The sequence below is a fragment of the Athene cunicularia genome, assembly GCF_003259725.1.
Source record: "Athene cunicularia isolate RWA chromosome 1 unlocalized genomic scaffold, athCun1 chr1_part2, whole genome shotgun sequence".
Taxonomy (NCBI): Eukaryota; Metazoa; Chordata; class Aves; order Strigiformes; family Strigidae; genus Athene; species Athene cunicularia.
In genome coordinates, this window is record NW_020799092.1 from 42907943 (window position 1) to 42922291 (window position 14349).

The 14349-nt window shown below is 39.7% G+C and overlaps 1 protein-coding gene across 1 annotated transcript in view; it reads right to left on the bottom strand.

Annotated features, from left to right (window-relative positions):
- The window catches only part of TPH2 (tryptophan hydroxylase 2), a 47808-nt gene extending 35567 nt beyond the window's left edge, over positions 1-12241 (bottom strand). Inside the window, exons 1-5 of the mRNA XM_026865019.1 lie at positions 12236-12241; positions 10835-10987; positions 8397-8580; positions 8188-8288; positions 5010-5077 (exon numbers count right to left, since the gene is read on the bottom strand). Coding sequence (XP_026720820.1) covers positions 5010-5077; positions 8188-8288; positions 8397-8580; positions 10835-10987; positions 12236-12241 — 512 coding nt within the window. The remainder of the gene's footprint in view (positions 1-5009; positions 5078-8187; positions 8289-8396; positions 8581-10834; positions 10988-12235) is intronic.
- Between the last annotated feature and the right edge of the window lie 2108 nt (positions 12242-14349).

Consider the following 14349-nt stretch of genomic DNA (forward strand, 5'->3'; position numbering starts at 1 on the left):
TTCTTAGAATTACATCTTGATGTCACATTGTACATATTAATTTGTTTAGACCTGAATTTCTCATTAAACAATGAGATTATTTCTTAGTCTTTGTACATTTTATAGGAGAAAGATGGGTCTCTTATATGCCATGTTCCTATACCAGAGTAGTATTTCTCCATTTACTGCCACTGATGCCGTTGCTGAAGATACTGATTCAGTATAACTTGCAGATTCAGTAAGTCCACCAGCAGACTGCATGCTCTATGCATTCTTTAAAATACAGAATGTTCACATAGCATCATCACCTAGCATTTTACAAAGTGAAGATTAGACAATTACACAGACATCTAGAAATGTGTGGATCCAATTAAAATATGTGTATTTATTGTTTAGACTTTTGCTTACATGTGCAGATATGTTTGGAATCCTAAATTCATGCAGGACTACATCATGAGGAAGCTCACCTCAGAACCAACAGCCGAGCCTAGATGAAACTAAGCCTCTAAAAATAAAAAATAAACCTTTCTTCTTCTTCTGCACCATTCTCCTGCCTCCTCCCCCTCACACAGATGTACAGAAACTGTAAAGCAGGAGCCTTCCAGGATACCTGCTAATCTGTCTCTGACATCCAAGATTTGCCTTGAGTGGTTACAGCTAATTCAAAACTGACTGACAGTGTGAAGTGTGTGGAGGGCTCCTTCCAATTTACATTACCTTGTGTTTAGCTGTAAAGAATTTCCCCTGCCATGGTTACAGGCCATCATCTCACATTCCCCCTACAAATTTTATAATCTTTCTCTGGATTTAATGTTCACAATCTAGAGTATGTAATCTGTGCAATCTGCCTTCTCCTCTGGTATCCTCTTTTTCCGCGCTGCAACAAAGTACAGATTGGCAAAGGGATTCACAGGATCCTCCTCCACCCCTTCGGTCTCTATCTCCCACTCCCCTGCCACAGGGCTGGCAACATAGGCACTCCCAGCCCTGGACCGCAGGTTCCCTAGTATTGTAGACAGCAGTTGAATGGGCATATTTGGCACGGGGAATCCCACTGAAGCAGGAGAAACGCAGTGCTGGGCTTTTGCTGGGGGTTGACTCTCCATCTCGGTGGCTGCCCAGTTCATAATCCTGTCTCCACCGGGCGAGGTAACAAGGAATGAGCCCTCCTGTCACATGTGATTGCTGCTATGCAGTCCCTACAGGCACAAGAGAGGAACATCTGCCCTACATTCACTGTGGCTGTCCCCTCATCTTTATTGAAAACTTACCATTTAATCCCCTTGCCTTTCGCTATATCAAAGGATTTTGATCCACAGCAGTTACCTGTCAGTCAAAGGCTACTTTGTATGAGGTACTCATACTTGATAAGAACTCACTGAACATCCAACACATCCACTAGTCCCCCTTCAGACACTCTTTTGCAGACACGACAAGAATTGCAACAGATTTAATGAGGCATTTCTCATCAACTGGGTCTGTGTCCATTCTGCAGTGGGAGTCAGTCCTTCAGGTCAAGTATCCATCTTCACCTTTACATTTTACCAGCCTTAAGCTGGCTACCAGCTCATGGAAATCACAACACAGCTATTCTAAATTGTATCGTACATGACAGATACAAGCAGGCTGCCACTCCATTCACGTGGGGTTGCCAGAACACCGTGCAGTAGCCTCGTCCCTTTTCCTTAGATCTGACCGCTATTATGGATACTGCCAGCACAGGCCAGCACTGGCCCAGCAAAGAGGAAGAAATGTGTGCACCAGTGTAAAAACTCAGGTTTCAATTTAGCCTGTCACTAGAGAGGTATAAACACAATCAAGGATCTGACGCTTGGTCACTGCGCACTAAAAGGTTTGTAACTTATTGTTTCAATTAATTCATTAGTACTGAATTAAGGTTCACTGAACATTAATTCCTTAATAGGATTTATGTCTGGGAAAGCTGATCTTATTTCCAGCTGATCATGATACTGCTTTCTTTATCAAGAGGATCAAGGCAGCCAGACTTGAGGGAAGACCTACGCCTTTCTCACTCAGGCCTGCAAATTTCATTTTTCCCACCCTCTCATTTCAACAAGTAAGACCGACCTTGCACTCAAACATTTCAATAAATCATGGAAATGGCCAGCCTGCATAGATAGTTTTCTTGTGGCTGAGTAAGATGACTCTACAAGCTAACCTATCCTGAATTTTTATTTCCCCTTATTAAAACAGGGTCTTTCCATTTTGCAATGGTCATGAGCTATCAGCTCATATTATGAATTCCCTCTTAAACATTGTATTTTTCCTATAGATTAAATTTTCTTAACACTTTTTCAAACCCTAATCAGTCTCAAAGGACTAATTACCAAGATTAACATATTTTCACTATCTTTAGGATAGAAGCTAAGTGAAGGAGGGGGGAATTTATTTTTTTTTTTGGTCCATTTATTTCATACAGCTGATCTTCACTGCTGTGCTCTATTAACACGTCTTTTCCTTTAACATCCATTCATAAAGGAAATGCTGATCTGGGATTCTCAACTCAACAATTTTTTCACAGAGCCAGTCTCTTGCAGACAATTGTTTGCAACCAAATCTCTTAGTTATTTTTTATAAGAAAACAAGTGTGGGTTGCGTTGGGGTTTTTTTGCACCAGAAAACGTAAGGTGATTAGGAAGGTCACTTATCCGGAAGATGCTGAGAGGTTCAAGGCAATACTCTGAATTTATCCCTGAGGGAAGCAGTCCTTACAACAGAGCTGTTCGTTTTGTATAAATAAGTAAACAGCCATTAGACCACAGAAGAGAGTGTGATCAAACTGCAGTGTAGTGTCAAAACACCTGTATTAATTCTGAGCTTCCCAGCATGGGTAGCAACAACAGCTTAGCTGTAGCAGCATGGAGTCCTCCCTGAGCTGATGAGCCTTTCCTTAGCATGGCTTAGGCTGAGCTGCAGGACGCTAAGAGTGAATGTCTCCCTGGGCTGTCCCTACAGGCACACCCGGAAACACAATGACTGCACAGCCCAGTGGATATGGCACATCCCTGGGGTTAACATAACCACTGCAAGAGACATGAGGAGTATGAATGAGACTTTGCCACATCTTAAGCAACTGCCCTAAACACTGGTCTCCCAGTCATTTCGTGGTCCCTGGCTAAAAATATCTGAAGTATCTTGTTTTCCCTCTGCTCATAATAGTAACAAGAGTTTGAAATCTTTTAAAGGTTTGACAAGATTAGTAGGATGAAGAAGTACTACTGAGAATTTTACCAAAATACAAGATCTGGCTTGCAAATATCCTCTGGTTTGGGTCGTTTGATTTTTGTAATGTGCCTGAAAAAATGGTTCTTGACCCTTCAAAATCTAAAGAACAAAAATTTTTTTCCTTTCCTTTACCTGTTTTTCTGGGAATATGCAGGATTACCCTACGTGATTTTTGTGAAAAGATGTTTCTCACTGTTTTCAAGGTGAAAAAAAAAAACCCTTTGTAGCAGACCAACCAGTGCTTAGTGAGCCAGCTGCATGATCTTTCCAGCACTTAGGCAGCTAAGAGGGAAAACAGGAGAAGATATTTCCAGCAACTTAGCAGATGTCAAATGCATGGCACTACTGCTGTCATGGGTAAATGGAGAACGATCCAACTTACTGAAAGCACTTTAGGAGCACAAAGAGTCTGCCTTCATCCACAGGTACCTGCTTGACATTTCACACTGCAACAAATGCTAGGCAAGAAGCACTAACCCTACCACAACCATTGACTGAAAAAAGAGATAATAAATCAATCAGCTGTAAACAAACAAACAAAAAAACTGTCTCAATTTACATCTGAAAGCTGGCTAAATTTAGGACTTACCTGGTCAGTTTAGGAAGGTTCTCTGCCAATGAGCACCCTACACCCAGCAGGTATCAGCTCAGTGTGCTGGATGAACATCATGAGCACCCAGCTAAATGCCACCATGGGCAGAAAAAAAGGGAACTAACACAAGCACTTACACATTTATTAGATTGGTAATAGCTTAACGACAGGAATGAGACAAAATTAAAGGAGAAATATAATCAGGATTATATGGTCACAAGGCAGAGCTAATCGTCCTGTCACCCCAAACTTCTGCAGCCTGTATACTAGCCTTATATTAAAAAAAAAAAAACCCACACACACCAAACCTGAAACCCTTCAAAACCCCATTTTTTAATTGCTTCCTTACGGAATGTGCCTTCTACAACGGGAGAAAAAAAATGTTGTGTTTTATATTCTTTAAACAGCATAGGTAGAAATCTCAAAGGAGAAAAATTAAAAACCTAAAGTGTGGTAAAATGGAAATGAACATTAAATTGGTATGTTCTTTCCCTTGAGAATGAGGGCTTAGGCCTGTTGCAAATAAAACCTAGAGTATGATCAGAATAATTTCAATGCTTCTGTGACAAGACGATTGGAACACAGCAGGTATTTGTAGGTAGCACAGAAAGTTTCCTAACTTCTAGAGGTGGTAGCAAATTGAAAATACTGACTTGATGTGGGTAAAAAAATATCAGAATTAGAAAACACATGCAGTGTATTTGTGCACAGTCACCAGCTCCACTAACTAAAGAGAAATCAACTAACTGAATTCTGAGAGATTCAGAGCTGCGTTGGTAAAATTGGTAAATGGCATTTTGCAGCATCCAGTATAGTAAGCACATGAAAAGAAAATAGTAATTTTGCTTTTTAGTGAGCTTGTCCAGTTATGTGGGGATGCTAGATATCTGAGGTTCAGCAGTGCATCACTTTGTCATTAAGAAATGCAAGCATTTGTAAAACAGTTTCTTAAGTTTAAGCAGATATGAACAAAATGGAGATAGCACTTACCTTTCAAATGCTTTACTTGCCTGTATCTGTACTGAAAATGTAACGGGATTTCAAGCATCAGGTTTGTCATTTATAGCCTACACTAAACTAGTCAAAGTTTAAAGGACTACTTTGTCTACTGTTAAACTTCATCCTACAGAATTAAGTAGAGCATGAATTCTAACTAGTCAGCAGCACGGGGAAGAATTATGCCAGTACTTACTATTTGTAGCTCATGGCAACATCCACAAAATACTTTCTTCTCTGCCGATAGACATTGTCTTTAAATCCCTTAAGCAAGGAAGAGAAGAGTAATTTACAGTAAGGACAGAAAATTAGCTGTAAGAATTATAAAATAAATCATTAAAGCATTTATTTAGTACCTACTTATATTGCATTTTGATTAACATTATCTACTGGACTGCAAGAGAAGATAAGGATCTCTTCACTTTTTTGCCCACCAAAGTCCCACAGGAGTTTTTTTCTAGACGGGATTGTGCATAGGTACATTCATTCATCCAAGATGTTGAATAAGGGAAACACTTTCCTTGTCATTTCGTCTCACTCAAGTTTTCCTTAATCTGAATGGAAATCTGCACGCAGGTACAAAGCAGAATAATTTACCTATCTTTAATACATCTTTTTTCACTAGAAGAATCAAGTGCTCAGAATTCATACACAATTCAGTTTGAAGATGCTACTTCAGCAGCTGTCACCTTAACCAACACATTAGGGACTGAACCATCAGCTTCTAGCAGCAAATATGCATATTGCTGCTCCAGTCTGAGTTACAGAGGAAGGAGTCTACCTCATGCGCTACAGTTGGCTCACACCTTTTCCACATTAAACACAAAAGAGCTGTACAACACATACACACCAGCCAGTTACAGCCCTTTGAGCTATTCAAAACTAAACCAAGATCTCTTCTACACCTGTAGAAGAAGTAGACACTTCATGTTTTGGACTACAAAAAGAGTTATCTATTTTCAAGGAAGAACTGCCAACCTCTTGAAAATGAGAAAGGGTAAAGAGTTATCTAAGTTCCTCAGTTAGTAGCCCAGAAAGTGCATTTAAGTTTCCCCTAGTCAGAGCTAAGGGTAAAATGCATTTTTTTCCTTAATGCTCACATACACAAATGCAAATCCCTTAAGGGAATGAAAAGATAACATCGTTTGATTTGAAGGATTTGTATGAGCTTCCAGAAAAATCAGAAGGCATTTTACTGCCCCATAACCAAAGCTGCGCTGCTGGGGCAGAGTAAGGGAGGATGTCAGAGGACTGCAGAAAAACTTCAAGCCTCTACTCCTACACTGAAAAAACTTTCTGACTGGCAAAAAGTTACTGTGATCTGGGGGAGCCTCCTTGTCTGCTTAACACCTTTTGACATAAGCACTGAATTACTCAGCCACAGGCCATTCAAGAGCTGAAAAGTGACGGAAGACAGCACAGGGATTTAAAAGCCTGTCACGTGTAGTGAAACTGAGACTGAAAACATTAGCAAATATAGAATGGGTTAGGACTATGCTGCTGAAGTGGTGCTATACTGGTTCTGTAATACGGTAATTCTCTTTGGTCCTCTGGCACCTATATGCCACCACTAAGGAGCAGGGCAGGCACCAGAAGTGGCCTTTGAAAGGCCAGTCACAGATTTTACAGGTTTTTCCCCCATCTCTAATACCTAGCATGCTGCATAGGCTAACAAATGGTGTGTAAATTATGTTTATAAGAGTTCTCCCAAGTGTAAAATATATATTCATATAATGCAAATGTCTTTTTTCATTGTCTGTAAAACTGAAAGCACATTTTTAGCAAAGCACTCAAGTATTTAATGAAGGCACCAGCTCAGAACATAAAACAGTATCAAATGGCCCATCAGAGTCATCAAGTCAAGGCTAAAATGAGCTGCCACTACAGCCTCTGTTTGAACCAAATTACTGTTAATGGTTGAAGGTAATCAACAGACTTTTCCATTCTGAGAAAATGTGAGGTAAATCCTAGTTTGTCATCAAGAAAACATGGCAGAAACCAGGATACAGGAACACACTCCCCAACTGTGAGCCCACAGTGTGTTAAGGGCTCACACATGGTAGAGGTGGCTGGAAACCAAACAAGCTGATGACTGGCATTGTGGCTGATACACGGGCAGGTGACACCAGAGACAGGGAAGTGGGGCTGCCAGGGGACATCGTGATGATGTCCATTTGCTTGTGTGCACAGGCATGAGGGTCTGTGTCTGAGCTCCCACTGTGGCATGGCCGCTGGAGGAGCTGTGGAGCAGAGAAGGCAGCAGTCTGAGTGCCATTTCTGCACTGGCGTAGAGCCCCAAACCCAGGACCACCAGGAGTACCTGCCTTTCCTCAGCCAAGGCAGTCACCAGGGAGGAGTCTACATAGGCACCGTAGTACCACAGTATACAGAGGCTTCACTAGAAAGTCCCTTAGACAAAACTGATCTTTCTGCAGTCACTTACAAACTCTTCAGGGCCATTTTTCACCACACTGGACAATACCAACAAAAATGTGTGCGACAAAAAACAAAGGAGACTATCACCTACGGCTAGAGTTCTATTGCAAGACAGTCGTATGTTCAGATATCTTAGTTCATTACCTACTTTCAGCTGGAAGTTTCCTACAGTATCAGTTTAATACAGCCTATTTTAGGAATTAATACCACTAGCTACCAAGAGGGTCTTTCAGCTAAGTGATCCAAAGGTAAAAACTTGGATTTATAACAAGTCAAAATGTTGTGACACAAATGCTTGCAATCATCTGCCATCTAAACACTCAGAGGTTAAGCATTTATGGACATCAGCCAAAAGAAATAAAACAACAATAAATCTATTTTTCTGCCTTTTGCATTGAGCATTTGTCTGAAATGCAGGCTTCTCTCCTGTCACCAAAGTGAGGAAACAGTGAGACACCCTCACATCTGCTGCATTCATGCAGAAATAGGAACATGTTGTTCTGTTTTATTTTCTAATTACCTTCCGAGTGCCCAAGGATGTCTTCTTTCAGAATTCTTTCTTCTCTGACACCTAGGTTAATATCAATTCTTACCTAAGAGCTACTTGTGACAAATCTGAAGGTCACATTGATCAAAACTCTTCAGAGTTTGAAACCTTTCTATCAAATAGTTAATTAAAACAATGAATAAATGAAAGCAGAACAAAAGGGGACATAATTGTTAAAGAGCAAGTAAATTTTCTGGAGGACTTCCTTTTTAAGTGTCCTATTACAGAAAAGGAAATTAATTTACAGAAACTACTGAAGAGAACTAAATCCTCATCTTCTGAAAACCATATGCTGAAAAAGGTACTCAGAATCAGGAGCCAACAGGCTTTTTATTTGACTGGCAAATAATCTGACCAAATCATCTACAAGACAACTTTATCTTACACTTACAGGGTGATCCGCATCCAGCTCAGATCCATACATCAAAACTCTCTGTGAGCATTTGTCTAATTCAGATATCTTCCTGGGGAACCAAGGGACACAGTCAAGATCTGTGGAAGACAGAATGTGAGTTGAATGTACTAGAGAGTAAGACTATGGAGATACCTATGCAACACATTTGTCAGTGTCTAAACCAAGTGATATAAAAGCAGTCTTGCCTTCTTCATCAGTCCAGATGTTTTCTGGTGGATTGAGAGATACAATATTAGTTTGAAACTTGAGCAACTGGATTAGTTCATTAAATTCTTTCTTGCTGCAGTCACAGTCCACAAAAATTTCCACCTCTGAGTTCCTTCTCTTCGATTTTCGTGATTCAATATGAACCATACTCACATGTTTCTCCTGTGGAAAGATGAAATAACAGCTGAAATACAGACATACCAGCTAGAAGAGCAATATAGATGGCATATTCCTCAGGATAGTTTTTCCCAGTTATTAAAAGGCATTTTCTTGAAAGTACCTACTTTGTATTTACACAACTAGTTAGTGATGCTTAATAAATATCGAAGACAAAAAATGTCTGTATACTGAAAGTAAAAATGAAACTTGTATTTAACGAAGGTCAACTAATGATTAAATTTTATCTACCAGGTAATCTCTTACAGAGGACAATACACCAATATAATTTTTAAAAATAAATATAAATCTAACGGTTTTATATCTACCTTTGCTATAAATATTAAACTCTAATACAATTTTATTAGGCAATGTGCATAATAATAGTATTAATTTAACTAGATTTGAGTGTGCTTCTTTACATAGATGCTATTAAACATGTACTACTTCAATATCTCTTATTAATAAGTGAGGAAGAAAGTATTTTTCTGACGATAACTGTGTATCAGTCCTCATCTATCTTTCTTGCAGTAATTATCAATAACACAAAGAGTTAATAGTATTATTTTCTATTACAATGTCCCCATCAAAACTGAATGATGCAAACAAACATGAGTGTGCAAATACTTCTGGCATGAAAACTTTCCTGCCGAGTACCTCTCCCACCACAACTACTGGTCTGCTCAGGGTGTCATACAACAGATAATCGTAACGCGTTAAGGCTGACGTGACCTAGTGCTGTGATAGACGTGCTTCAAAACAAGAGGTTGGACTGGATGACTACTTTCAACCAATACTTGTGTTGACTCAGATTTTTTTCTGTTACTGTAACTTTTCACAATTATTCTTTCGGTTACTTAGTGAAGCCAATAAAACATTTTTTGACTTCCAAATCGGGAGAAATCTGTGCTTGTACTTCCATTTGCCTGCTGTATTTTAGATAAATGTCCATTTCAGATGAAGGTCCCCTCTGGTACAGCCAAACAGCACTCTCTGCTTTTACAACCTCTCGATATACATACATAATTCTTCCACCGGCATGCTCTGTAAGGTATGTATTTGGTGTTTGTCCTTGGCTAACCCATTCACGTAACAAATTCACTCTGATCTACCCTAGGTGAAGTAGAAAACAAAACACTGCACACCCCCTCACAGTATTCAAATTGTTAATTAGGTGAATGGTGGTGATATATCTGCAAAATCTTCCAGCCATGTTTTAGGAGACCAGAGTGAGTTACGTGCCCATTCCCAAGAAGGGGGAGTTGATGCGTAAATCCAAGATTTCATGCATGAACCCATTAAAGCATTTAAGCCAGAGATGCAGTTAGACACTTAACTCTTGGATAGAAGCTGCATTGAAAACATGACACCTTTTGCAACTCCTATTAGCTCACTTAAGCTTCCCCCTTCTATCAAATACCTGCTCCCTGGCAGCCTCCCTCCTGTGGGTCTAACTCACCCCTTTTCCTTGGCTGGGGAATCTAAGTATCTACATCAGCCTTGGGAATCTGCTCCCAGAGCCAGCTGCTGTGAGTTAGGATGGGTACTACCCAGTGCTCCCACACTTACACCCCTCTGAGGTTTTGGTCTTTGAGGTAGGCTCCCAGTCACCTCCTAACTTTCTCTTCACTGCACTGCACAGACTGAACAACCTAAGACTTTTACTGTATTGCTTTGCTTTAGCTATCCTCAGACATGTCTCCAAGCCCTCTTCAAATTATTAATAAGGCACACAGACTACATGCAATACCAGCAGTCTGACCAAACCCCACTGATTGCATGGGGATCTACATGGGAAGCAATACTTCACAATTTACATTCTAGTTAGACACTTAAAGCCCTGACCCTACAAGCACTTAAAGGTGCACGTAACTTCATGACCAAACATTGTCCTGCAGCAAGGCTGCCACCACCACCCAACTGTATGTAATTTAGATTCTGAACTGCTCTCTGAAAGCGTCCCCTTTTACTGTGGCCTGCACAGACAACTTCAAATCTGCTTTACGGTGTTGAGAATGACATGTCGGAAATCTAAAGCTAATGGTATGAACACCTGCATCACTGTTAAACTTTATTCCAGAAAACCCTTCATGAGCTCAAAATGCTTTGTCCATAAAACGTTAAGTTACTTTTATTCAATTATGCAAGGTATAACTGCACTCTATTCCTTCTGCCACAGTCCATTAGATTTATACCAACAAACAACCTGACCTCAATAGCCTTCCTCAGTCCAGTCAGCATAAGGATTTGTAAGCTTTACCTGGAAGAGTCGGAGAGCTTTCACCAATCCACCAACTTCATTCTTCAAGGAAAATACCACAGCTGTCTTTCCACCTTCAGAAACAGATTCACCTTTCCCATTTCCCTTCTTCCCTTTCTTTTCCTCATTTTTCCCAGAACTCGATCTGTTTAGCTACAAATGGATAAAGAAAAGCATCATCTCAGACATAAATGCGCATTTCCCCAAATTAAGTCTTTTTAGGCAAAGAGGAATTTTTGTTAGAAAATAGCTGAATGGAACTCATCCAGCCTTAATTTTAAAGGTAATGCATTTACTTGGAACCAGAATCACAGGTCAAAGGCAGTTGTTGAGATGACTGTGCGAGGCCAGTCCATTAAAAAAAAGCCTAAGGAAAAGCATATGAATGTTTGGGATACAAATATGATAATACTATTAGGGTAGTGCCATCATTAGTAATAAATATGAAGGAAATTGAGACAGTCTAAATTACTGCAAAGCCTGCAGTGATGCTATTCTAACCTGTACCAGTCAATCTACGATGATTTACAATGGTCTGTAATTTTGTATTAACCAATAAAACACAAACTTTATGTTCTCAGTTGTAGTTCAACTAATATTGTCATGTAATGTCATTTTTCCTGAAAAACAAAAGCTCTGTTGATTATACAAACAAGGACAGAAATACAAGTATAGACTGTATTACAGAATCACAGAATACCAGGTTGGAAGGGACCCCAAGGATCACCTGGCCCAACCTTTCCTGGCAAAAGCACAGTCTAGACAAGATGGCCCAGCACCCTGTCCAACCAAAACTTAAAAGCATCCAATGTTGGGGAAATCCACCACTTTCCTGGGGAGATTATTCCAATGGCTGATTGTTCTCATTGTGAAAAACTGTACCTCCTATAGAAGATGAGCTGACTGAGGAACACAAAAAAAATACCAAAAATTACACTAACCTTGGCCACTCCTATATTATTCTCAAAATCTTGGGATCAAAGGTTGCTTTAAGCAAAATTTCAGTTGGCATTTTCCAAAAAATGTAATTTTATCACCTTAAATCTTGTTGAGATTCCAACAGTACAGCCTTTATAGACAACTTTTATTTATAAGACTGACCATGATTTTCAAGAACAGTCTGTGTTTTCCAACACCCAGGTTGTGACTGCTGAAGGAATTTTATCTCCAGTGAGATGTTAACTGCTCTTTTATCATCCATTATACAGTCACTGAAAAAATGTGTAGATATTAAGAATCATATACAACTATTCCACATGGATTAAACTGTCCTTTAGTAAACTGTAAAGCAGCTTAAGGAAAATAACCCAAAAATGAATTTTTAAACAGGTCTCATAACACTTCATGAAAGCCAAATTAAAGCTCTGTTCTTATTTTTTCCTTACTGGTAGGTTATCCCACCTGCATAATGTCTGTGGACCTGTGATGATGGACTTCAGCAAAGCATCTGATTTTACAAGATTTTATCAAGTGCTTCATGATCCAGCAGAAAATCAGTAAGCTTCAGCCTGATTCTTTTTCAAAACAGATTATATAAATCAGTTTTCTTAAAAATGGATATCACTAACAGCGACAAAGTGTTTGCATCACATCCATCTTAATGCATCCACATGGTTCATGTCAAACTGTTGGGTTTTTTTTACCTGAACCTAGTCCACTCTGAAATACCTCCCTCTACGAACAGACAGCCCACAGCTCTCCAGCCAGCTCCCCCTGGATCTTCTGATTTTATTTTTTTTTTAAGGTACAAGAAGGCACTGAATTAAAAAGAGGGCTAGTCAAAATGCAAATTTTACCAACAGCCACTCTTTAAGCGGTACAGGTTAAACCAGCCACACTTAAACTAGTTACTGCACATGATAAAAAGTCTCTGCGGTCTTTTCTCATCATTTATTAGACTACACAGAAACAATTTGGAAAAGCAATTATGTTTGTAGAATGATATATGACAGGTTTCAAACATGTTTATTTTTGAGTAATTGAGTGTGTATGATTCTGCTCTGTAGGAGGTTTGCTCAGGGATAGTTTAGGGGAAGGTCACTTTTGTTTTAACTTCAATATTTGGGATTTGGCTGAATTCTTTTCACATACATCAAGCACACAACCTCCATGTTAAGTGACAAAGGTGCTATTTTTATAGCATCCATGACTTTTCACTGTGTGCTGCTTTCTGGAAGCTATGTACAAAGGATCATGTAGTCAACTGAGTGTCTGAGAATCTCAATACCATCTATTTCTTTAGGAAAAAAGAGCACTTGGTTCCTTCTAAGACTGTCACAGGTTTCCTAATACTCTCAAGCAAGTATTACCAGAAGTGATGACAGAAAGACCCTCCGAAACACATGAAAACTAGAAAACCTCTTTGTTATGAGCCCAGTAAGAGGCTGTAATATTTCAAGAACTCAAATCTTATCTGGCATGCTCATTAGTACACTGTACACTTCATAATTAAGTAATGACTTGAAGGTCAACTAGCTCCTAACGAAAATTAATTATCTGGAGCAAGCACAAGTACTCAGGAATTTGTCATCTACAGCAGAACTCAGTGAAGAAAGTAACTCAAATATAAAGACAGTAAACCAAATTTATCCCATTTAATCCAGTAGTTCCAACAGAAGCAAATCATGTACAAAGAGAGATATTTCACATTTTACTATAAAGACAAATAGGCTGGTTCACAGCTGGTACAAACTGGTGCATTTCGTCAGTTCTACAAGTGATCTGAAACTTCGTGTGTTGCAAAATTTTTTAGGAGGCAAAGTCTTCATAACCCTAAATATTTCAAATAATCAGAGTAGATTACATTATTAGGACCTTTTAACATTCTTTACTCTTATTAAAGCCACCTATCTAAATACGTTTAGCTTGAACATACAGAAGTTTATCCCATGCTTGAAGTCACCCAAGCACCTGTTGCACCCACACCATCATCTTACAGAGAACTGTTTCCACCTCCTGACAGGGTTTTCAACAGGGAAATTGCACATCCCCTGCACGATGCTCCCTCCCGCACGTTGTTGTGCCCCTGCTACTCGACAGAAGCTGGGAAACCTCAAAACCAGCTGCTCAGCAACTGAAGTGCCATAGGCACCAATGCAGTGTAAGAGCATGCAATTCGCGTTATTGCCGAAAATGTTTTATATATAGCGCTGTGAGGTTTACAAGTGCCTTGGAAAGTCAGATTCTACTGATGCATACAGTCCGCAGGACTAATTAAAACTTTTCAAAATTCCAGCACTTAAAACCACCTGAACCGGACCCCAGTGGTTTTATATTATTCCAATAGCAATACGGTTCATTTCTGCAGCGAGGCTTGTATTTCTAATTAAAACTTTTACTATTATTCAAAGACGCTTTTAAGGCGGCGTTGTGAACGGGGACCGATTAGACTGCGGAGTTGTCTTCACCGGCCCCTGCAACTGCTGAAAAACTCTTCACCCGACATTAAAGTTAAAAGGAAGGGGGACGGTTCCCCGGGGCCGCAGCCCCCCGGACCCGGCCGGCCCAACCCGACC